This window comes from Musca domestica, unplaced genomic scaffold, assembly GCF_030504385.1.
Source record: "Musca domestica strain aabys unplaced genomic scaffold, Musca_domestica.polishedcontigs.V.1.1 3, whole genome shotgun sequence".
NCBI classification, from domain to species: Eukaryota; Metazoa; Arthropoda; class Insecta; order Diptera; family Muscidae; genus Musca; species Musca domestica.
This window is the reverse complement of record NW_026712299.1, coordinates 23,668,086-23,694,858: the sequence shown is the minus strand read 5'-3', so window position 1 is coordinate 23,694,858 and position 26,773 is coordinate 23,668,086. Positions and strand designations below refer to the sequence as shown.

Genomic DNA, 26,773 nt, shown 5'->3' with positions numbered 1-26,773 from the left:
TTGTTCTCGTCTCGATTTGTCTCGGTGGTCTTTTTTTATACGACTTTAAAGTTTTTCCTCTAAATTAAATCGAGATTTTCTCCCTAAAAGAGCTGGAGTTATCTTCTTGATTTGTCCCGAAGGTCTTCTCTCTAGGTGACCTGTGGGTAATTAATATCTATAACTGGAGGTCTTCCCTATACATATTTTCCCTATAGAGTATCGCAGGCCATCTTAATTCTATGTCGATGACTTCGTGAACTTATTTAGACAAAACTATCTAACGTGGTGATTTCAAAAATTTGTTCAGGGTCTTGTTTCTAAAATTGATTCTTAAAAGTTTTTTTTCAGCGCAGATAGAAGGTCAATCAAAATTGAGATAGATTAAGCCTGAATTCCGCTTGTAAGAAAATTAATGGAAATTCAAATATATTTCATTACAGTTCAGGCGATCAAAGACCTACTCAAATTGACATACAAATGTATATACATGTATATGTTGGTCAAATGTCAGTCAGAACGAACGCAAATTATTTTTGTCAGGGTATTTTAGTCTCACTTATTAAACGTGGGGCTAAAAATATGTTAAGGATATATTTTAAGGCGCTAGGTATTTGTATCCACAAGAGATCCTATTTTACACATCGTATTTTGCAATTTCAAATTCTTATCTTTGTATCAAAATGTTTTATATTTTGTATTTTCAAACCTTAGAAGCTCTTTAAATATCACCCTGACAACATTTTCTTATCTTAGCTCTATTTTTTAACTTAAATGTCTCTCTTCCATTTCAAATTGTGTTACCTCGCTTATTCTTTCGCAGTACAAGACTAAAGTATTTCTCAACACAACAAAGGCAAGAACAAAAAAGCCAGAACAAAAATCCTTGAATACTTACCAGCCACTTGTAGTGTCGCATTACGTGAACGTGCAACTCCCAGTTCATTTTTAGCTTCACACCAATACACGCCCGCATCCGTTTCGCGACGTGAGTTCACCACCTAAAGATTTCAATTTTTGTGTTTCATTTTTTTGGCAATCACGAGCAGGGCAAAGAGGAAGGAAAAGGGAGAAAAGAAGAAGAAGAAAAAAAATTAAATAAATAAAAATATTTTTCCATTAAAGTTAAAGGTTTTCCTTCCTTACAGTTACAGAGCAGGGTTGGCGAATATATATTCAATAAAAGACACAAGTGCAAAGCGTAATGGATGAAATAAGGAGGAAATATTGTAATTTTCCCCCTTTCACAAGTAAATGGTAAATGCATAAATTTTGGGTTGTTGTTGTTCCCGCTGTTGTTGTTGTTGTTTTCGTGGGTAATATTTATTTTGTGTTATAACCTTGCAGGAGCAATACGTGAATCTATCTAATCGCTCGAGTGGGTGTCTTCGTTGTATTTTCCTCGAACGTTTTCCTCATATCGAAAAAGGGTATCTTATTGATGGCTTATGCCATGCATAACAAATTAGAATAAATCAGTTTAATGTATTGCGATTTGTATTCGCTACATTTTGTGTCAATTTTATCCATTGGTCCTTTTTTCCATTTCGCTCCCTTCTTTGGGCAAATGAATGGCAACATTTGGATATGTTGTTAATATATTTTTTTTCGTTTTTTGAGGGTAGAGCGAGAAAATAATTTTCATTTTTATTTAATGATATTTTTGTTGAGAAATTGGATTTTGCGAAGAAGGGATATATATATTTATGATTTAATGGGAAATATTATCTTGATACATAAAAATATATATTAATATACATATGAAAAAAAATGATGCTATTACTCTTGTCTTAGAAAAAATTTGAAAAACTTGAACATATTTTCCTTGAAATTATTAGAAAAAAGGTGAACGCATTTTCCATGAGATTTACTTCAAAAAAAAAAAAGGAAAAAACATTTAATCATTTAAATTACTTGGTATCTTTGCCAGCAATCTATGTTAAGACCAAACTTGTGCTTATAGAGAAGACATAAGAAAATTTATTGAGAATTTATTTTGAAATACATTTTTTATACCCATACAGTTTATTGGAAAACAGTTGGGAACTATGCCTAAACGTTGATCAATATAGCCTTCTTCAATACCAAACATCCTTGGCAAACGGGTTTACATAAAACTTTAAGCTTTCAATATACTACGACTTGAAGTTTTATGGGGTCTCTGACAAATATTTCGGTTTGTTGCAAACGGGAAAAGTAAAATTCCATACTTTTTGAATGGAATATTTTTTTGATACATAAAATTACAAGGGACTTGTTTGGGTATTGGAGCCAATTCCTTTGAAGTCAGGATGTATTGCAGTATGGTCGTTTAGTGGTGGTGGTCCTACATTCAATATTTTTATATTCCAATTTTTAATTATTGTGGATTTGGTCGGAAATTGGAGATGAAACCTTCAAAGTACTGAAAATTTTCAGCAAAAATCTATATAAAAATTTAGACCCATATTAATAATTTTTCGATACAAAAATTTGGTAAAATTTGACCTAATTGTAGAAAAAATACTTAAAAACGGGGTTTACATTTGTAACATTGAGAAGGAAGAGATAGACCTATAACTACTTTTGATGATCTGCATAGAATCGCATTCTGAGTCGATTTCTGCATTTCCGTCCATCTGTCCGTCCGTCTGTCCATGTACTTTGTTTAAACAAAGTAAAGGTACCCATCAATACGAAGGAACGAACCCTATTGAAATTGATAAACAGCCAAAATTTAGATATAGTTCCCATATACATGGTGATATGAAAAAACTACAACCAATTTCAGACTGCTGTCATTTCTGCCGGACGAGTCAGCTGTTAAATGTATTCCAGTGACAACCCATTATATTGTTTACAGGCGTTCTAAAGCATTTTAATGAGAAATTCCAAAAAAAAAAAAACTTATTCGCGATGGAATTCTAGCCTGATAGTGTGATTTCTTTATATTTGGCTGGAAAACCACAAGTGGCTATCGTTAGAGCACTCCGGCATTTAAATGTGAACAATTATTCTGTGTCTCGTACCATTGCTCGTTACCGTGATACTGGTAGGGTAGCCCGACGGCAAGAAAGTGGACGGAAGAAAACAGCAACGTCAGCAGAAATGATTCGAAAAGTAAAGAAGAGACTTGATCGAAACCCGCGTCGCAGTGGCCGAAAAATTTCTCGTAAGCTGAACATATCGCAATATTCCATTCGGCAAATTTTAAATAAAGCTAGCGGTGATGCCATTGAAATTCCAAACAGTGCAAGAACATACACCGCAACAGAAAGAAAATAGACTCAAGAGAGCTAATGAGTTGCTTCGCTTGGCCGAAAGTGGTGAACTGCCAAATTTTTATTTCTCCGATGAGAAAACATTCGTTGTCCAGCAGTTTTTAAACAAACAAAATGATCGTGTTTACTTGCCAAAGAGGTCAGCTGAAAATGGGCACCTTCAGTTGGCCACCAGAACTCATGCACCTGCAATGGTGATGGTATGGGCTGCCATAACTGCCGATGGTCGCTCTCCGCTGGTATAGTTTGACCGTGGCATCGGAATAAATGCCGAATATTATCGCGAAAATATTCTGGAGGATGTATTAAAGCCTTGGACACGCAAACATTTTGGCCGCAGACCTTGGACATTCTAACAGGACTCAACAACATCGCACTCAGCACGCGCCATACAAGAACGATTACGAAATTAGGTTCCTCGCTTAATTTCCTGCCCACAATGACCACCAAAATCTCCCGATACCAATCAGTTGGACTATTGTGCCTGGAGTATTTTGGAAATAAATGTTGGCAATGTGTCGATCACCTCAAGCAAGCGTTTCGCCGGGAATGGGCCAAAATGCCACAGAGCAACATTCCGGCAGCATGTGACGGTTTCATTGGCCGTTTGAAGGTCATAATTAGATTTAAAAAAAGGTACAAATTATGGCGTTTGACTTAATTGCGGTTTTTTATCTTGTAGCTAGGCGACTGAGACTTAACAACACTTTTTTTTTTGAACAACTTGCAAAGATCCCCCTTTGGCAACCAAAACCTGTTCATATTCCAATTTTAAATGCATATTTTGCATATTTTGTCACAAGTCGTTCCTTAATACCTCTCACATGTTTAAGTGAAAACATTTGAATATCTCTGCGCTGAACATATTGTCTTAAGAAAATCCGCCCTTTTTGAGAAACATTTAGCAAGAATAACACAAAATGTATGAAAGGGAAGAAAAATAATGGTAATTTTCGTAAGAGCAACATATGTGAAAAATTTAACTACGATTTTATACACTACCATATGGACTTCATCTCTTTTGTGAAATGGTAATATACGTAAAAATATCCTTGAATACAAAAAAATATATTTTAGGCATGAGTGTTTCATGCACGAAACATACACATGATGATAGTAACAAGTTTCGCAAAAAGGAAATCAAATTCTTGGAATAATATTTGGACTGCATTAGATTTGTAGGAAAAAAAATTATATTTATAATGATACCGCTATTGGTCTATGGTGCTATTTTAGAGAATCACACTAGAAGTGGTACTGAAATGAAAATTAAAAAAAAATGTTTAAAATATAATATTGCTATTGAAGATGATGTCAGGGCTCCTGCCCTTTATATTCGATTTTTTACAACATTATTTCTTTGTTTCGTAGGGGCTGCAATAGCAAAAGAAAATAAATCAATATCGACCGTCATTTAAGATTCCAAAGAAGATGTTCAAATGCTGAGCAAAATTATGAAATAATTTATAAATAATTTTAAAAAATTAACATTGAAGTTATAACATATATCAATTATTTTTCAAAATGCAACTCTTCCAGTGTTACCCTAATATCCATTCAATAATGTATGCATGCCTGCACACATACTATTTGACATGACATGTCACACAGACAATTGTACTAACTAAATTTGGTGCTGCCATATGGAAAAATCAAATAGAATTATACAGATGTGTATATTATTTTACCCTATGGCAATATTTCATTTTCAATTGACAGACCCGAACACACACACACATTCACACACACAAATATATAGAGGCCAAAAGATATTCATTCTCACTGTCGACATACAACGATTGGCATTCTTAAGCTGGCATTAGACTATGATGATACCAGGCAGATACAGACACAGATAGATAGAAATAGTCATAGTCAAATTGGGAATACCATTGGGAATTGAATTGAAATGTGAGTGTGTGTGTTCGTGTTTTCGTCCTTGTGTATTCGAAGTTGAGAAAATGTAATTGTGGCTTTTTGCTACATTATTTGCGTTTATCTTAACATTTATGTCACTTGTCTTAAAGACGACACAACGGCAAAAAGGAAATGACTTTTTCGGATTTTCAAATGAAGATTTATGTGAACAGGGGTCTTAAAGTGATTGAATATTGAGTATTGTGGGAAATAATATGGAAATTTTAGAGAAGAATTTCAAATTTGTATTTATTTATTTTTTTTGTTTTGTTTTTTTTTTTTAATTTAATGCTTAGCATCGTAAAAGTAAACAAATTGTTTAAAAATAGATGAGAGTGTGAAAGCTGTGGACTTCAAGAGAGGGCAGATACTATTTATATATTATACACCACATAGTGGTAAGGGTATTATGTTTTTGTTCATTTATTTGCAATATGGAGAAGGATACGATATAGACCCATAGTTCCTTTTTATGATCTGCATAGAATCGCATTTTGAGTCGATTTATGCATATCCGTCCATCCGTCTGTCTGTCCATGTATTTTTGTACACAAAGTACAGGTCGCTCCAGATGGAATTTGGCACAAGTAATTTGTTTCACCCAATGACGAACCCTATTGAAATTGGAGATTGTCGGTCAAAATTTAGATATACAGGGTTGCCCATATTCGACGGACCTATCTGGCAACGCCATAACTTTTGACAGAGATGTCACATCGCTTAATAACATACCGCGTTTGAAGCGTCAGTCCAAGCAGATTTTTACCATGAACCAATACACGCCACGCAAGCCCTCTGAAAGAGTCATCGAAATGACCGAAGATGACGAGCAATTTTGGAACAAAATTATCATGTCCGATGAAGCCCATTTCACACTGAATGGGACCGTAAATAAACAAAATTGCCGTTTTTACGCTACTGAAAATCCTCAGGAGATTCAAGAAGTGCCTCTTCATGACGAAAAAGTCACAGTTCGTTTCAGATATAGCTATAACTCCCATATATATTGTTCCTCCGATTTATTATAAATTTGGACCCAACAAATTATATAAATCCTTGATCAGCATGAAATTCTACGTCGATTTAAAGATGTCCACCCGTCCGCCAGCCTGTCCGTCTATTTATTTATTTTTAAATTTTTACTCAAATGCATGTTTTGTCTGCAGGACTTTTGATATTGAAAATGGGCGATATATGTCCATGTTTAGGTATAACCCCCATATAACTGTACCTACCTAGCTTCGGTATTTTGATGATTTTAGCGACATTATTCACCTTAATTGTTTCAAATTTCGTATTTGAAGTTCCTAATTGGTACCACAGCCTGTCACTGAAAATTGTCTTTTGCAGGTCCTACAGGTTCCCTATAATGGTAACTCCCCATTTAAGGTATTTGGATGATCTAAGTGATTTTTTTCACTGGAATTTTTTCAAGTTTCATATTTGCATTTCCTAATGGGTACTACAGTCTATGACAGAAAATTGCAGGTCCATGTCTTCCTATAGCCCCCATATAACGGAAGCTCCGGATGTTCGGTATTTTGATGATCTAAGTAACTTTATTCACCGTCTTCCTATAGGCCCCATATACCGGTACCTTCCTATATTCGGTATTTTGATAACTTTAGCTACATTATTCACCGAAATGGTTCCAAAATTCGTAGTTGAAGTTCATAATGGGTACTACAGCCTGTGACAGAAATTTGGCTATACAGGTACACGTCTTCGCATAGCCCCCATATAACGGTACTCCACCTATATTCGGTATTTTGATGATCTAGGTGACTTTATTCACCGGATTTGTTTTAATATTCGTACTGGGTAATACAGCCTGTAACAGAAAATTAGCTATGGACGTCTTTGTATAGCCCCCATATATCGGTACTTCCCTACATTCGGTATTTTGATGATATAGTGTCATTATTCAACGTTATTATTTTAAGTTTCTTATTTGAAGTTCCTAATGGGTACTACAACCTGTGGCAGAAAATTGTCTATGCAGGCCCAGGCCTCGTATAGCCCCAATAATCGGCACCCCAAATATTCGGTATTTTGATGATTTAAATTACTCTATTCACCGGATCCACCCACCCGCTAAAAAATGGTAATTGCCAAATAGGAAAATTCCAGCTTTGTATATCATCCTAATAACATAGAACAGTGTTGAGTGCCTTTAACTACCTTTTTGGTACTAATTTTCGAAAATTCTACTTACTTCACATGTATACCATAAATGACACCCAACCCACATTTCTAAATTCTAGCTTTGCAAGTTCTAGTTTAAGTGTTTAAATTTCTTGTTTGAATTGAAACAATACTTAATTGTTTGTAATAGTTACTATGTATAATTTAAAAATTACAACAAATACTTAAAATCCCTCCTAATTCCATCGCTATCAACAAATTATGCCAGTAATTTCGGGCAGTGATTTAGGGCATTGCCATTATCGCCCATTTAAATGTTATGAACCCATGTGACATTATATTCGTATTAATCATAAAACTGCTGTGCTTTGCCGTTCATAGTGTCATAAATATTAATGAGTTTTTAAACAATGATTAATTGACTTAATTTATGATTTAAAATTTTGTATAGGGCTTATGAATTTCAATCTCATTTTCAGCATCTCTCTACAATGAGTATGATGATGATGACTACGACGATGATACTGCTACATACATACATACATACATATATCATTCATTTAGTATTTTTCATTCATATTTTATACACAATTTATTATTATTTATTTATTTAGCCAGATACAATCATTCACACACACACAAAGAAGACATAAACACACACGCGCACACATCCATGCAAACACAACTTTGGCATAGAAAATAACAAAAAAATCATAAAGATAAACATTTTAATTCATTCTCATATCCCGACACACACAAAAACGCTCAACACATGTGCTTGTGTTTTTCAAAGATACTTTGCGACGTGGAGCCTGGAGCAGTCCACACTCACAGCGGATTTGCTCCAAAAAAGCATTGTATCTGCCAGCAAATGCTTGACTTTATTTTATTTTGAGAATAAATTGAATGAAAAAGAGCAAAAAAAAGGTTGGGAAACACTAAAACAATTGCGCTTAAATAAATTAAAACCAGTAAAGAAAGTCTTGAAGTCGGGCGGAGCCGACTTTATGATACCCTACACCACTTTGCTAATTTAGTAGAGCTCCGCATAACAATTAAAAGTTTTTATGGGAGAATTCAATCATACACGCTATGATTAGAATTATAATTTAAAGTTCAAAGGACTAAATATGCCGAAGCATTTGTATCTTTTAAACTCGGACTTGTATCGCACATTTGGTGCACAATTAATTTGAAATCGGATAAAAATATATATGGGAGCTATATCCAAATCGGAACCGATCTCGATAAAATTTAGCAAAGATATTTCTGAGCTGTATTTGATATATTTGTTACGGAGTGCATATTACGGCTGTGGGTAACAAATATGACAAATCGGATGAACAGTATATATGGGAGCTATATCTATATCTGAACCGATCTTCACCAAATTTGACATACAAGCCTCTAGACTCAATTCGGTCGTAAGTGCCAAATTTCCTCCAATTTGGGCAAATATTAGACGTTTGGTGCACAATCAAAGGTAAATCGGACGAAGTTATATATGGGAGCTATATCTAAATCTGAACCGATCTCGATATAATTTAGCAAATGTATTTCTGAGCTGTATTTGATATATTTCCCAAAATATTGTTGTTACAGAGTGCATATTACGGCTGCGGAGGACAAAAATAACAAATCGGATGAACAATATATATGGGAGCTATAGCTATATCTGAACCGATTTCGATCAAATTTGGCATACTTACTTTGAGGTTCAATCTGATCGTACTTGCAAAATTCCATATTATTCGGACTGATATTACACGTTTGGTGCACAATAAAAGGCAAATCGGACGAAGATATATATAGGAGCTATATCTAAGTTTTGACCGATTATCTCCAATTTCAATAGGGTTCGTCCCTGGGCCAAACAAATGATTTGTGCAAAATTTCATCTGGATAGGGCAATAAATGCAAACTGTACTTTGTTTACAAAAATACATGGACAGACGGACGGACGGACATCGACTCAGAATGTGATTCTATGCAGATCATCAAATGGAACTATGGGTCTATCTCGTTTCCTTTTGCCTGTTACAAACAAATGCACAAAGACTTAATACCCTGACCACCTAGTGGTGTAGGGTATAAAAACAACGCATATATTCTAAGACTACGTTTGTATGTGTTGAACATGGAATGGGGTGTCATCGTTCAGACTTACATACAAATAAACAACAATTTATACTCCGAGAAACATAATTTTGTATGCAAAAGCTATTAACAATAACTATTTGTACAATTGTTGCTTATGTGAAATTTTTATTTTCGGCTTTGATGAAACAAAGATTTACTTTTTGAAGATGTAACATGAAATTGAAATGTTAGGTCGAATTTTGCATAAACTCATGAGTACGAATTTAATCCTAAAATGTATTATTATAAGAGTTTTGACATTGTTTAAGTTCTACATATTTTCATTATTTCATTTTACTTTGATAAATATTAGAGTAGAGGGTATAAACAGCTCGAACCGGCCGAACATAAAGCTATTTTACTTGTTGTTACCCAAGTCAGTGTTAAAAATTCTCGCATACTCTTGTTAGAGTAGAGTTATCAGATATTGAAATATGACCTAGTCGACTCAAAAATACACAAATTGAAAATCAAATAACTCTAAAATTAAATCAATTGTATATCAAACTCTACCATAAGTACAGACAAAAACACACATTAATTCATAGCATTTTTTGGAATGAGGGCCTAAATTTTGGTATTACAAAAAAACGACCTTACCAAAAAACCACATTATAACCACAAAACAAACACACATAAAATGTCATAACCGCATTCTTATACACAATTGTACGCATATTGTTCCCTAAGGTTAAAAGGTTTAAAAGGTCTGAAATGTTCCGGAAAAAAATATTGTTATTTTATATTACGATTTCCAACCAATTTCGTAGTCATTTTATAAATCTTATTGTACAATATATGAAAAGAAAATAGTATATGACAATTACACTGAAATCTGTATTGTTTGTCATTCATTGGCCATCATAAATTAGCAGTATTAACGATAGAAATAATTAATAAATAACATTTGGGATACTTCAGGTACTACACACTGTGCTAGGGATGTATGTAAACTTTTCCCCAGAATTTCTGAAACCAAACAGAGACAATATGAAGCCTTAACTTAATCTGTAGTTCTGTTCTTTTTGAGGATCGTCTTCAATCATTGCCTGAATTTAGGGTACTCTCCCACAGCTTGGAATGAGGCTCTGAACACTCTCAGTGTGGCAAATTCAGATTTCTTCGATTTCTTACAGGAATTGAAAGAACAATGAAAGAGAGATTTTCAGTTCGTTTTTATACCCTCCACCATAGTATGGAGGGTATATTAAGTTTGTCATTCCGTTTGTAACACCTCGAAATATACATTTTAGACCCCACAAAGTTAGACGATTTATCAATGTCATATGCCATATAACGGTACCTCCCGGTATGCGGTATTTTGATGATTCTAGCGACATTTTTTACCGGAATTGTTTCAAAATTAATATTTAAAGTTCATAATAGATGCTACGGCTTAAGACAGAAAATGGACCATGTAGGTCCACGTCTTCGTATAGCCCCCATATAACGGTACCTCCCGATATTCGGTATTTTGATGATTTTAGCGACATTATACCGGAATTGTTTCAGTTTTAGTATTTGAAGTTCGTAATGAATACTACATCCTAAGACCAAAAATGAGCCATGTAGGTCCACGTCTTCGTATAGCCCCATATAACGGTACCTCCCGATATTCGGTATTTTGATGATTTTAGCGGCATTATTTACCTGAATTGTTTCAAATTTCGCATTTGAAGTTCGTGAAGTTCGATATTATAGCCTATGACAGAAAATTGCCTGTGCATTATAAACAGATTTTTTTTCAAGTTTCGCATTGGAATATTGTAATAGCTTGTGACAAAAGTTGCCTATGCAGGTCCACATCGTCGTATAAACTCTAATATACGGCTACATTAGGTATTTTCAAGATTTTAACAGATTTTAAGGGATTTTATTTATTTATTTTTTTTTTTTTGTTGAAAATTGTTAAATTTGTACCAAATTGTGGAGGGTATTCGAAGTTCGGCCCGGCCGAACTTACAGCTTTTTTTTTTTTTGTTAGATCTGGCTTCACTATGTTTTAAAGGCTTTTAGTAAAGGCTTCTACAGGTAGTACCCAGATATTACCATAGCTTTATAATACATATTCCAATAATTTGGGTTTGAGGGGATCGATCGTTCAGCATTAATGTCCTTTGTTAGCAGGGGTTCCTCAAGGTCCCCTCCTTGTCCGATGTTATAAACATTCTGTCCTGTGACATCACGGTTTCTTCCTTTGTCGGTCTCTTTCTGACCTATTAAGATAATGTCCTATTAGTATTTTCCGGATCTTTTGCTAGATCGATCCTATTGAGGGCTGGCGAGTATTTTGATTCCCTCCATCAGTACTTCGTTAGATGGCGTCTAAAGTTTAATGTAGGGAAATGTAGGGAAATTACTGCCCTCCTTGGTCGCCTCGGCATAGAATACCCTAATTAAATGAGGTTTTAGCCGGTTCCAAGGATAGGCTCAGAGCAGGTTCCTGTCTCGGATGAGATACTGAGGGATAGTATTTCAGGAAAGGTTCGACCGCATTCGTCAAATAGACGACCTTTAATAGACGGCCTTACACGATGTTAACGTCTTTATTTTCCGGGAGGTGATCAGACCTATCGGCGTATATGTCTTTCCCATATGGTGACATTTTTTTCTGACATCTTGTCTGGGCCTCCGACCCTTCCCAAGGGCAGACGGCTCCTATAGGGTCCATTAATGTAAGGTAGATCCACAATAGGGCTCATATACACAGGAAAGACATAAAAATCAGCTTAAATTTCATATTTTATTGAGAAATATAAATGTCCAATTAACAATTTTGTAAAACTTTTTTTTTTTTAATTTCAAAGAACTAAGTCCAAATTAAAATTAAAATAATAAATATAATATATATCATTTACCCTGAACTCTTCAGACTTATATATATATATTTCCCCATTCCGAAAGCGTTCCCAGTGTAAAACGAATATAATTTAAATAAATTGTATCTTTCAATGTTATATTTTCATGAAATAATGCTGCAATAAAAACACAAAAATCCTTGTGTTAAAATTGTTTTATGTCTGTAAAACAGAAGGGGATAATTTATTTACACAAGCACATACATAAGTGTTCGTGTGTATGTGTGTATGTTTTTTGCATTTGTTAAACCAATTTAACCACAATAACATGTTTTAATGAAACAGTAGACATACGCAGTATGAAAAATAAGTGACAGACAAAAAAAGAGTAAAACAAAAGCAACAAAGCTTCGAATACAACCACACGCATGTACACATACATATACACAAAAAGAGCTCAACAATCCATATTAAGAACCACATAAATATAACCATAAAAGAGGCTATGAAAGGGGCTGTTCTACCCTATCCCTATTTAAGTACCATAAATATGGGCTTGTTGAAGAGTATCTCCTCGGCATTTCGTTGGTCTGTCTGTCTGTCTGTCGGTCGGATGGATGGATGGATGGATATATTAAACCAACAAAAAGGCAACAAACCATTCATGTGATAAAGTGGTAATCAAGAATATTTTTAAATAATATTCACATTTTTTAAATGTGTACAACATATACACTTACATATGAACGTACGCACTTAAATTCATTTACTCAAAATGACACCCACTTAAAAGGCACATGCTTGTCACAAACATATCCACCCACACACGCACATACACTCACTCGCATACGGTTACATTTATTTACGTCCACAAAAAGTAAATATTCTTTTAATGACATTTAAACGTAAGCGGCAAGAAAAATGGCAAGCCGACAAAATATTAATTTTCTTTATTCAAATCATCTCATAATTCCATCGCGCCTTGCCTTGCCTCCCCCCTGAAGGGAGGGAAACTCATTTCGGTGTCGCATAAAATTAAGTTGATAAAAATTCAATTTAAAAATGTGTGAATGTATGTGTGTGATAGGATTTTTAAAGGCCTTCTGAGAAGCAACGTATTAAAATTTTAAGTTAATTAAATGTTTACGGCAAAAAATATTAACATTTTAACAATATCTTAAATGTGTAAGATTGTTTTTAGATGTATTATTTAAATAAAAACCATTAGGATTTTAGGGAATTATACGGATATTTTCATCTACATTAAAAGAAGATTGGTTGGTTTTCTAAAGATAGTTTTTTTTAGGTAGAAAGTTATGTTTTGGAACATGTTATATATAGGGTGCGATTAAAAAATTGCAACAAAGTCAAACGCCACAGTTTTTACATTTTTTTTTTAAATTTTATTGAATGAAAGCAAGAAATTTCGGAAATAGCATCAAATTTTAGAATAAGTTTAGATTTGTTCGAATTGGTCACCTTTGGCTCGAATTATGGCCAATGACACCGTCACACGCTGCCCGAATGTTACTCTGCGGTATTTTGGCCCATTCCCGTCGAATCGTTTGCTTAAGGTGATCGACACTTTGGTATTTTTTAGTACCAACCTTGCTTTCCAAAATACCCCAAACACAATAGTCCAATGGATTGGTATCTGGAGATTTTGGTGGCCATTGTGCGCTGGAAATGAAGCGAAGAACCTCATTTTTGTGTAGATAGACCCATAGTTCCTTTTGATAATCTGCATAGAATCACATTCTGAGTCGATTTATGCATGTCCGTCCGTCCGTCTGTCCATGTATTTTTGTAAACAAAGTACAGTTCGCAAACATTGCCCTATCCAGATGAAATTTTGAAAAAATCATTTGTTTGGCCCAAGGACGAACCTTATTGAAATTGGAAATAATCGGTCAAAATTTAGATATAACTCCCATATATAACTTCGTCCGATTTGCCTTTTATTCTGCACCAAACGTGCAATATCAGCCCGAATTTTATGGAATTTTGCCCATACAACCAAATTAGAAAATAAGTATGCAAAATTTGATTGAAATCGGTTCAGATATAGCTATAGCTCCCATATATATTGTTCATCCGATTTGTTATTTTTGTACTCCGCAGCCGTAATATGCACTCTGTAACAACAATATTTGGGGAAATATATCAAATACAGCCCAGAAATATATTTGCCAAATTTTATCGAGATCGGTTCAGATTTGGATATAGCTTCCATATATAACTTTGTCCGATTTGCACCAAAAATATTTGTCCAAATGGGATACAATTTGGCACTTACGACCGAATTGAAGCTAGAAGCTAGTATGTCAAATTTGGTGAAGATCGGTTCAGATATAGCTATATCTCCCATATATACTGTTCATCCGATTTGTTATATTTCTTACCCACAGCCGTAATATGCACTCCGTAATAACGATATTCAGGGAAATATATCAAATACTGCTCAGAAATATTTTTGCAAAATTTTATGGAGATCGGTTCCGATTTGTATATAGCTCCAATATATATCTTTATCTGATTTCAAATTAATTGTGTACCAAATGGGCAATACAAGTCCGAATTTGAAAGATACAAATGCTTCGGCATATTTAGTCCTTTGAACTTTAAATTATAATTATAATCATAGCGTGTATGATTGAATTCTTCCATAAAAACTTTTAATTATTAAGTAGAGCTCTAGTAAAGTGGTGTAGAGTATCATAAAGTCGCCCGACTTTAAGATTTTCTTTACTGTTTTTTTTTTTATGTTGCGGTGTAAGTTATTGCACTTTTCTTGGAATTTCTGATTTTTCAATATTGCGATATGTTCAGCTCACGAGCAATTTTTCGGCCACTGCCACGCGGGTTTCGATAAAGTCGCTTCTTTATTTTTCGAACCATTCCCGCTGATGTTGCTGTTTTCTTCCATGCACTTCCTTGACGTCGGGCCACGCTACCAACATTACGGTAACGAGCGATGGTAGGAGACACAAAAGATTTATTCAGATTTAAATCCTGGCGTGCTCTAACGATGGCCACTTGTGGTTTTCCAGCCACATATAAAGAAAACACACTATCACGCCTGAATTCCATCACGAATAACTTTTTTTCGGGAAAATTCTCACAAAAATGCTGTCACTGGAATAATTTTAACAAATGTCGGACGAGTGGCTTAGAAATGACAGCAATCTGAAATTGGTTGCAGTTTTTCCGCTCACCCTGTATACAGGTCACAATAGATTTCAACAGGTCACAATAGCATTTCTTCAAAAAATCGACTTAACTAGTTTTAGACTTAAGAGGGATATCCAATCCATTATGTTGTTGTAGGAAATTACATGTTCGGCTCTGCAAGATATAGCCTTTGCTTACTTGTTTTTTACGTATATTTTTGCAACGTCTTTTCAGTCTATTGAGATAAAATTTAGCAAAATATTTATAATGTTTGATTTTAAATGAACTGAAAATGTCGCAGTTGTATCGGCCAATATCTATCGATATCAGCGCCGTTAGCAACAATTGGGTCTCTTTTACTCCAAAGGTTGAAAATTCTTCCGAAAGGAAAACGACCCACCTCAACCCAGAATTTTTGATGAATGGGGAAAGTTTGCCGATAATCCACTTTTTATCATTATTGGATCAATGGGTATTTGAAAGAGCAAGAGTGAGAATCAGCCAATATTTCAATATCAAACATTAATTTTATATTTATCTTAACTTCCAGCACTTTAAAGTGGTATCCAATAAGATTTTTTTTAAAAAACCCTCACACCACCACCACCCCTACGTATGTGTTACATTCGCACAAAAAGTCTCAATACTTATACGCCACGCTGTAATTGTGTTCTCTTGACAAACTTTTCAAACGATTATTGAAAAGAAACAAAATGTAATTGTAATTATTGATGGAATGATTTTCTATAGAATTAGCAAAGACGAAAGAAAAAAAAAAACACATCCATGCTCTTGAAAATTTAATAAAGCAACATGTGTTCTATTTTAAAAAGTTCTGTTTTTTTTCTTCCTTTCTTCTCTCAAGCTGTAGAACACTGGCAATGCATAGAAAATTACAAAGTTTAAGAAGAAAAAACTCAGAGAATTAAACAAAAGCGGCAACAAAAATGAAATTTACAAAAAGATTAAAACTTCTCCGTGGAAGAAAAAGCCCATGGAGGGCACAAAAAGACACAACAAAACTTTTAAAGAAGTACAACAACACAAGATCAAAACTTTTTTTTCCGAATTTAAAGAAGAGACAACAAAAAAATGGCTATCAATCCTTGGGGGTACCATAAATATGATGGTGCTGATGTTGAAAACACACACAAAGATAAACAGACAATGGAATTATTTTTCAGCTGAATATATTTATATGGTTAGCAGGAAGAAACATGAAGTATTTTGTAAACAACCAAAATTTTTGCTCAAAATTGGAATTACATTTTGTAAATATGAGATATATTTGCATATCTTGAAGGGCCCTGTGTCCGCGTTCATACTCTTGATGGGTGTGTGTGTGTGTGTGCTGGCTGTGGAAATGTCAATCAGAAATGTTTTTTTTCTTTTCCAGAGAAAATTAAAATATATGTATGTAGGTGTGTACTATGAGGAATATGTGATTTATGTTTTTGTTTTCGTTTTGTTTTCTTGCGCATTCCTCAAAACATGTTTGCTGTTTTAATAGCTTCCAGGGAATTGTCTTTGTATGTCATTTACATGCCCAATTTAAATGCTCGGTACAATAATGTAATAAACAATTTACATTCGTTTCGTGTTGTTTTTGCTGTTGTTGCAACTGCCATTGTCATCGTATGTAAGTTGTCTAAACACACACACACACACACACACACACACGATAAGAGTTAATATTAATTCCTTCAGCATGTTAAGATGCCAATTGAAAACATTTCCCCAATGGCTTAAAATTGAAAAATCACAGGAACAGAATTAAATGCTGCTTTCGATGTTATTTGCTTTAATGAATATTTAATTAGTGATGAGCGCACATTTGCTGATGACAATTATACTTTGCCATGTCTGTTGTTGTTGTTAATTTGGGGAAAATTTATTCATATTAGCTGGAATTGTGATGAGTTAATGGTAGATATGTGGTAAAAATAGGTAATTAATGTCCCATACAGACGATTAGAAGGGTATATGCTGAGATTATATTCCAAAATTATTTTTGATACAACGACTTATGATCAAGAAGGTAATAGACTGGAAAAATATTCAGTTTGAAACGACGAAAATGACTTTAAAACCCCATAAAAGTAGTCGTTCGCAAAGTAACTACACATATAACAAAACAAGTAAGCAAAGATATACAGGGTTGCCCATATTCGACGGACCCATCTGGCAACGCCATAACTTTTGACAGAGATGTCACATCGCTTAATGGCATACCGCGTTTGAAGCGTCAGTCCAAATAGATTTTTACCGTCAACCAATGCACGCCAAGCGAGCGCTCTGAAATAGTTGAAATTTACATTCAACAGAAGAAGTCAATTGTGAAAACTTAACCTGCTTTTAAAACATTAAAAAATGTGAGAAGTGCGCCTTCTAAGAACACCATTAAGCGTTTATACGAAAAATTTTCAACTGATAAGGCTCTTTCTAATCCGAAGAGGCCATATAAAAGTCTACCAAGGCGATCGGCCGAGAATATCGCTACCGTACGAGCCAGTGTTGAGAGGTCCCCAAGAACATCCCAAAAACGCCGTTCTCAGCAGTTGGGCATGGCTCGGTCCACTTTACAACGGATTATTCGCATAGATTTGCATTTGATCCCGTACAAAATTCAATTGACGCAAAAAATGTTGGCTGCGGACAAGCCTCGTCGATTGGAATGGGCCCAAAGAGTCATCGAAATAACCGAAGATGACGAGCAATTTTGGAACAAAATTATCATGTCCGATGAAGCCCATTTCACATTGAATGGACCGTAAATAAGCAAAATTGCCGTTTTTACGCCACTGAAAATCCTCAGGAGATTCAAGAAATGCCTCTTCATGACGAAAAAGTCACAGTTTGGTGCTGCGGTAGTGCGAAAACGGTCATTGGGCCGTTTTTCTTCCAAAATGAAAATGGCTATGCTGTTACCATAAATCAGGAGCGTTATCGCGACATGATGACCAATTTTGTGATGCCAATTATTCGTCGAAAGCGTATGAGGCAGTTCTACAAGTCGCATAACAATCGATTTTCTGAAGAATTTGTTTCCGGGCCGTTTGATGTCGAAAAGTGGTGATTTGGACTGGCGAACGCGGTCGCCCGATTTGACGCCGCCTGACTTCTTCTTGTGGGGATATTTGAAGTCAAAGGTTTAAGTTAACAAGCCAATGACCGTAGAAGAGCTCAAGGACAACATTCGTCAAGAAATAGCGGCTATTCCGGCCGAAATGTTTGCAAAAACGATGGAAAATGCAGCAAAAAGGGCACAATACGTCATCAACGCCAGAGGCGGCCATTTGAGAGATATCATATTCAAAAATTGATGTAAACAAATCTACTTGGAACAAATTAAATGATTAACATTGCCAACCGCCAAATTTTTATTTTTTCTTTGATTTAAAAAAAAAACATGGGTCCGTCGAATATGGGCAACCCTGTAGTACCATTTATTACAAATATATGACGTTTTTCCAAACCACAACCAAATCTCAAACACAGATACCATAAGTAAACTAAATATCAAAATTAAGACTTCATCTCTATCACTTCACCCAATTCAAACAGAGTACCATTCAGTACTTTTCGTAAAAACCTCCAGTCCACACATGAACAGCGACGTGAATAGATAATTTAAGATTATGAGCACTATTGGTTCACCCAATACAAAATTGTACAAAATATAGTAGTAATTAGTACTTTTCGTAAATTGTAATACACATTTCTTAAACCTCCTCTTTATCACAAACCAATATCAGTGATTTTCGCGCACTTGCCATACATTTCCAAAACCACCTCCATATCTTAATTCCAAATATATATACGAAAAAGTACCATTTAGTACGTTTCATACAATTGTAGTACACATTTCCGAAACCTCCTCCACATGTCTAGGACATACAAATACAGCGCCGATTGTTCTATAATTGAGATCTGCAAAGCAATTGTAAATTTAGGAATTCAATTTCGTAGGGAACAGAGCATATTTTTAACGTAGACCGACAGACATGCATAGCTAAATCGACTCAGCTCATCCAGATATGATTATCGGTAAACTATATGGTAAATCCATATGGTGGGCTAAATCGAATTCAATACACCCTCTCACCAGAATTGACCTGTAATAAAAGAAGTGCGAAGCCACTTTTCACAAAATGCTGTACATATACCTGATTTTTGTAAATCTTACTCCTTTTTATGAATCTGAGTACAACCCTAGCTTAAATAACTCCAGTACATAAGATTTTGATGCCAGAAATATTATTAACACATATGTAAAATTTGAATATTTCCATCTTTTAATGCAATATTTTAATTATTAAAATCTTTATTGAACAAAAATTTCCGAGAATGCTCTATTTTTTCCTAGCGTATCTAGATCTGTATATTTCACTGAAGATTCTTAATAAACAAATTATGGATTTATAAATTTAACTAGGTTCTACTTATCTTATTAAAGAGTTGTCATCACATTCAAGTTTTTCATGTTCCATGTGTGGTTTAACATAAAATTTATAATAATTTCACCTAAATAAAAGCTCACAACAAGCTACTCGCCAATACACAATTCAAGGTTATATAGAAAACAAAAGAATCGAAACAAGCCCATAAAAGTAAGAACACCAACGAAAAATGAACTATCCAATGGAAGAGAATTTGTGGAAGGGTGTGTCCGCTGGCACGTTCATATCGAAAACTTTTCTTCTATGTTCAAAGGAGAAGAAGCAACAACAGCAAAAAATAAAATAAAAAAGAACATTATCTAAGGCCAAAACACGTTTATATGCTCCAACACGCACACACACACACACTCATGAACACGAAGTCTATGGCGCAGTCTTAGTATATGTATGTGCCTATAATTTTCCTTTCACATTGTCTAAGACTTTACAAAATTTATTGCATATTCCCAGGTCACGCATTCACAAGCCATGAATTTCCGCCTACCCCCATTTCATGTTCGCATCCAAAAAGTAAAATAAAAATCTCCTGGACTAGGGGCATTTAGCCATCATTGAGTACTCCCCTTTCACTGTCTTTACGTCTTTTGTTCATCGTCGTCGTCGTCCTCCTCTATCAGGTTCTTTTCAGCATTCAACAATAACAATTTTCATTTAAAATATTTTCTGCTACAACTGAAAGAACTTTCTCCTTATAGTTCGACCATAACACAGAGAATGGAAATGGAAGTTGGAGGGGTAGGAGGTTGTTGAGCAAGAGAATGTTTTCTCATAATCTAACATTGTGCGTGAATAAATGTATGTTGTTGCCCGAGTGTATGTGTGCGTTTGTTTGTATATAAATGCCAATACCTCACAAGGTTTTCCCATAGCATTCCTGAACACACTGGCACTCACTTTTACCATCACCTACATACTTCTCATAACGAAAAAGGCCATTCAATCTTTGATAGAATTTTCCTATAAAAGTTTCCTAAAGAGGCCTTTTATGGTAGTCCACATTTTCCTTTATTCTTCTGTTTGGTTTTTTTCTGTTGTTCTTGTTTTTTCTCGTTTTTCCTTATTGCTATATCTATGAGTTTGGCCATAAAGAGCAGTATTCAAGTTTGAAGTGATTTAGTAGTTTCCTTTTTTATATAGAATAACCATATAATTGCCGTTTTACTAAAGTAGACATACTTAGAGAGATGTTCGACGGACGTTAGGGCATTTTTTAAAATAATGGGATGGTCTTTGGGAAATCAATTTAAAATTTAAACAATATTAAAAAATTGGTGAAATAATATCATAGAGGAAGGAAATTTAATAACAGAATTGATTTTGAGGGTATCAAATTTGGCGAAATAAAATTGAAAAAAAATTGGCCAAAACATAAAAATACTTGACATCTGAGTTATCCTTAGATGGGACTATTCCAAAAAGTGGACAGATATGATCCATCAAGGTAATCTAAAAATTTCTATTAATTCCTAAATGTTGGGAAATATATCTCAACTTGTACATGGTATCAAATATATAAAATAAAATGAGTGTTATCAAGTCCATAGAAGTATAGATTTCTTTTCATTATTGACTTATAGTAAAATTTAGTGAGGAATATTTTTGTCTTTGACGTCATCTTTTCGATATCATGTTTTTAGGATTTTATTGCATAAACTCACATAAAGAACGGTTTTAACCCCAAAATAAGTTTTTAATATATATGAGTTCCTGGCGTTTAGATACGATTTAAACTTTTAATGTCTTCTAGGATCTATAGTTGAATTTTATAAAAAAAATTATATAAAATATTTTTACTTTCAACGATCGCGTTTATAGGAGTTTTTAACCACATTTTTTAAAAGTCCAATAATCTTTGTATTTTTATCTGCAATATTTCGCAAGATATTATAGTACTAAAAGGTAATATATTGGGTATTGGGTGAGGGGAAAGTGCTGGAATTCTCAAATTTCATCCACCCAATGCTAAATTTGGTACTATTTAGAACTTTTTCTACAATTATAGTACACATTTGCAAAACCACCACCAGAAGTCAACATCAGCTACAAACAGAGGCCCCAATATCAACTTTCAGTATTCCAGTCCTATCCCTTCACTAATTAACACATTTATAGTCATTTAGTACTTTTCGAACAATTATACTAAATATTTAAAAAACCACCTCCAAACACCAACTGTGACTTCTTCACCCCATATTCAATTTAGTACCGGATAGTACTGCTCAATATAGGAAATATAGGAAACTTTCCCAAACCACCTCCATATTTCAAATCCAAATACCAACAGAGACCCCAATGTCAAATTTGAGAATTCCAGCACTTTCCCCTCACCCAATACCAAATATATTACCAGTTAGAACTTTTCGTAAAAATAAAGGACAAACCTCTGGGTGGTTCGCCCCCCATATCTCACTATAGGTACTTCTATGTCAAATTTCAAGATTTCAAGTCTATTCATTCACCCTATACGAAATTTGGTACTATTTAGTCTACAATTATAGTACACAACACTACAATTATAGTACACAACACTAGCACCAACACAAACAGAGGCCTCTATATTAAATTTCAGGATTTCAGTCCTACCTTCACTTAACATCAAATTGAGTGGTATTTTGTTTTATTCGTACAGTTAAAGCACACACTTCCAAAACAACTTCAATATCCTAACTACAGACACCAATAGTGACATCGATATCAAATTTCAGAATTTTATCCCCATCCCTTCACCCAATACCAAATATAGTACCATTCAGGACTTTTTGTACAATTAAAGTATACATTTACGAAACCACCTCCATATGTCTAGGCCACAAATGAACAGCGACGCTAATACCCATTTTCAGATTTTAGATTTCAAGCACCAACTGTTCACCCAATTCCAGATTGTACCAAATTTAGTACTATTTATTACTTTTCATGCACTTGTAGTACACATTTCCAAAGCCGCCTCCTAATCACAAACCTACCACCAAAAGGGAAACCATTACAAAATTACAAAGTTTTAGCTCAACCGTTCAACCTTGCTTCTCATACCAAATTTTTAGCTCTATCCGTTCACATCATACCAAATGGTACCATTTTAGAAGTTTAGTAACATTTTATAACTTGTGACCTCAATGTTTGAATTTCCAAAAATCCTTTACTGCATCAGTCCTTCCTCATTCTAAAGTTCATAATTATACCCTACACCACAAGGTGGTCAGGGTATTATGTTTTGTGCATTTGTTTGTAACAGGCAAAAGAAAACGAGATAGACCCATAGTTCCGTTTGATGATCTGCATAGAATCACATTCTGAGTCGATCCGTCCGTCTGTCCATGTATTTTTGTAAACAAAGTACAGTTCGCATTTATTGCCCTATCCAGATGAAATTTTGCACAAATCATTTGTTTGAAATTTTGCACAAATCATTTGTTTGGACCAAGGACGAACATTATTGAAATTGGAGATAATCGGTCAAAATTTAGATATAGCTTCCATATATATCTTCGTCCGATTTGCCTTTTATTGTGCACCAAACGTGTAATATCAGTCCGAATAGAATGGAATTTTGAACATACAACCAAAATAGACCTGAAAATAAGGATGCCAAATTTGATCGAAATAGGTTCAGATATAGCTATAGCTCCCATATATATTGTTCATCCGATTTGTTATTTTTGTCCTCCGCAGCCGTAATATGCACTCTGCAACAACAATATTTGGGGAAATATATCAAATGCAGCTCAGAAATACCTTTGCTAAATTTTATCGAGATCGGTTCAGATTTGGATATAGCTCTCATATATAACTTCGTCCGACTTACCTTCTATTGTGCACCAAACGTCTAATATTTGGCCAAATGGAATGGAATTTGGCATACACGACCGAATTGAAGCTAGTATATCAAATTTGGTGAAGATCGGTTCAGATATAGCTATAGCTCCCATATATACTGTTCATCCGATTTGTCATATTTGTTACCCACAGCCATCATATGCATTCCGTAACAACGATATTCAGGGAAATATATAAAATACAGCTCAGAAATATATTTGCCAAATTTTATCGAGATCGGTTCCGATTTGGATATAGCTCCCATATATATTTTTGTCCGATTTCAAATTAATTGTGCACCAAATGGGTAATGCAAGTCAGAATTTAAAGGATACAAATGCTTCGGCATATTTAGTCCTTTGAACTTTAAATTATAATTATAATCATAGCGTATATGATTGAATTCTCCCATAAAAACTTTTAATTGTTATGCGGAGCTCTACTAAATTAGCAATGTGGTGTAGAGTATTATAAAGTCGGCACCGACCGACTGTAAGACTTTTTATTACTGGTTTGTTATCCTTTTGCCCAATAGAAAGTATCACATTTTTACACGACCCATTATAATATAATATCAAATTGTACGATTTTAGAAGTTTAGTACCACTTTAGAACTTCTAGTAACCTCAAAGTTCGAATTTCCAAAAAAAAAAAAAAAAATGGTACATCTGTCCTGCACTCTATCCATGAATCTTATTCCTAATTTTAGAATTCTAGCTCATTCCGTTTGTTCATTTTTTACTACATTTGAGTACTTTTCGTATCCTTTAAGTACGATTACCCAAAAACCCAACCGTACCGCCCGCCTACGCACCAAGACTGTCCCTCGTGCACGAATTCAAGATTGTAACTTCAGCCGATTCTCTCTGGCGCTGAGTCTCAGTCAGTCACTTATTTCACTACACTTTTATACATATAGATTGAATTGTTAACATAATATCGTAGATTAAACATAAGAAATCCTCTCTGTCATTTTGATACCAATTGCAAAGCCGCTTTTAATGATGAAACGACAACCAACCTACCAAACCATACCACTCCAGACATTAGCTACAAAGAGTGTCTATGTTGCCTCATAATAAGCACAAGTCTGCTGCTATGGAAGTCGTATAAGTTGTGTTTTGTGCTGTTTTTTTGCTCCTTAGATCTAATGCCGTCTACTGGATGGACACACAATAGTGTTTGACATGCAATACAATTCAGCTGGGGAGGATTAGAGAACAAACAAAAAAGTATAGCTAAGGCATAAACAAGGTAAATAACAGTGATTTGTGTTATCTTCTCCATGCAGTTTGGTATCATTGACCTTGTCCACGAAGTACGAAACATTTTCTGTGTCTATAGCTATGTAGACATTTTATCTATGTGGCAAATTTTGTACACAATGGGCTCGTTAAGCTGAATAATTTAATGCAAATCTGGTTATTGACCTTCCCTAGGCTTAGATTAGAGTAATGTAATTATTATATTGAAAACAAGTAAAAAAACTGTAAGTTCGGGCCGAACTTTGAATACCCTCCACAATTTGATACAAATTTGGCAATTTTCAAAAAATTAAAATCCATTAAAAATTCTGTTAAAATCTTGGGGCTATACGAAGACGTGGACCTGCACGGACAATTTTCTGTCATAGGCTGTAGTATTCATTACGAACTTTAAATGCCAAATTTGAAACAATTCCGGTAAATAATGTCGCTAAAATGATCAAAATACCGAATATCGGGAGGTACCATTACATAGGGGCTATACGAAGATGTGGACCTGCACAGACAATTCGCTGTCATTGGCTGTAGTATTTATTAAGAACTTCAAATATAAAATTTAAAATAGTTCCGGTAAATAATGTCGCTAAAATCATCAAGATATTGTATATCGGGGGTACCGTTATATGGGGGCTATACGAAGACGTGGACCTACATGGCGCACTTTCTGTCTTATGCTGTAGTATCCATTTTGAACTTCAAATACCAAATTTGAAACAATTCCGGTAAATAATGTCGCTAAAATCGTCAAAATACCGAATATCGGAAGGTACCGTTATATGGGGGCTATACGAAGAAGTGGACCTACATAGCCCATTTTCTGTTTTATGCTGTAGTATCTGTTACGAACTTCAAGTACCAAATTTGAAACAATTTCGGTAACTAATGTCGTCAAAATCATCAAAATACCGAATATCTGGATGTTATATGGGGGCTATACGAAGACGTGGACCTACATGGACCTTATTTGTTTATATTTTCACCTATTTTAAGTGCTTTGAAGGACCTAAACACATTTTCAGCATCATGGATGTAACTAAAGAACGGTTTTCTATAAAATTCCATACTATTCGGACTGATATTACACGTTTGGTGCACAATAAAAGCCAAATCGGACGAAGATATATATGGGAGCTATATATAAATTTTGACCGATTATCTCCAATTTCAATAGGGTTCGTCCGTAGGCCAAACAAATGATTTGTGCAAAATTTCATCTGGATAGGGCAATAAATGCGAACTGTACTTTGTTTACAAAAATACATGGACAGACGGACGGATAATGTGATTCTATGCAGATCATCAAAAGGAACTATGGGTCTATCTCGTTTACTTATATTTAAAGATATTTAAAGATTATTCTTATCCAATAAATTTTAAACTCTTAAATATTACTCCAAGCCCAACCTATGCTACTTCGTCACTTTACTGCTATCAGCCATTCAATCGAGCCTGACCTCCACTTTCACTTCGTTTGTGACAGAGGTAGTCAGTTGCCTTTCCGTTTCCTTTATAGTTTCGCTGATTTGATAATGTCCAAACCATTGTTAGTCACATTCACAACGTGCATACATACAAACACACATACAATGTTGTATTCTAACAATCCGAAACGAACACCTCCATGTACATGTACGTACGTTTGAACGTAGCTCCAATGAATGTGATTTTATAACGGCTGTTTTACAAACATTTATTATCATCGTTTGAATTGTTCACATTTGATGGTCTCCGTTGATCACGTTGTTCGAAGGTGTAACCAAACGGCCAACCTTCTAGAGTCATGGTATCTCCAACTGCTACCTCCCATCCACCCACATTTACAT

General features: G+C 34.6%; 1 protein-coding gene across 2 annotated transcripts in view; it reads right to left on the bottom strand.

Annotated features, from left to right (window-relative positions):
• The window catches only part of LOC101887284 (protein sax-3), a 273,480-nt gene that overhangs the window by 66,732 nt on the left and 179,975 nt on the right, over window positions 1-26,773 (bottom strand). For both annotated transcript variants that reach the window (XM_059124601.1, XM_059124600.1), the window contains exon 3: window positions 878-980. In XM_059124601.1, the coding sequence (XP_058980584.1) occupies window positions 878-980 (103 nt within the window). The remainder of the gene's footprint in view (window positions 1-877; window positions 981-26,773) is intronic.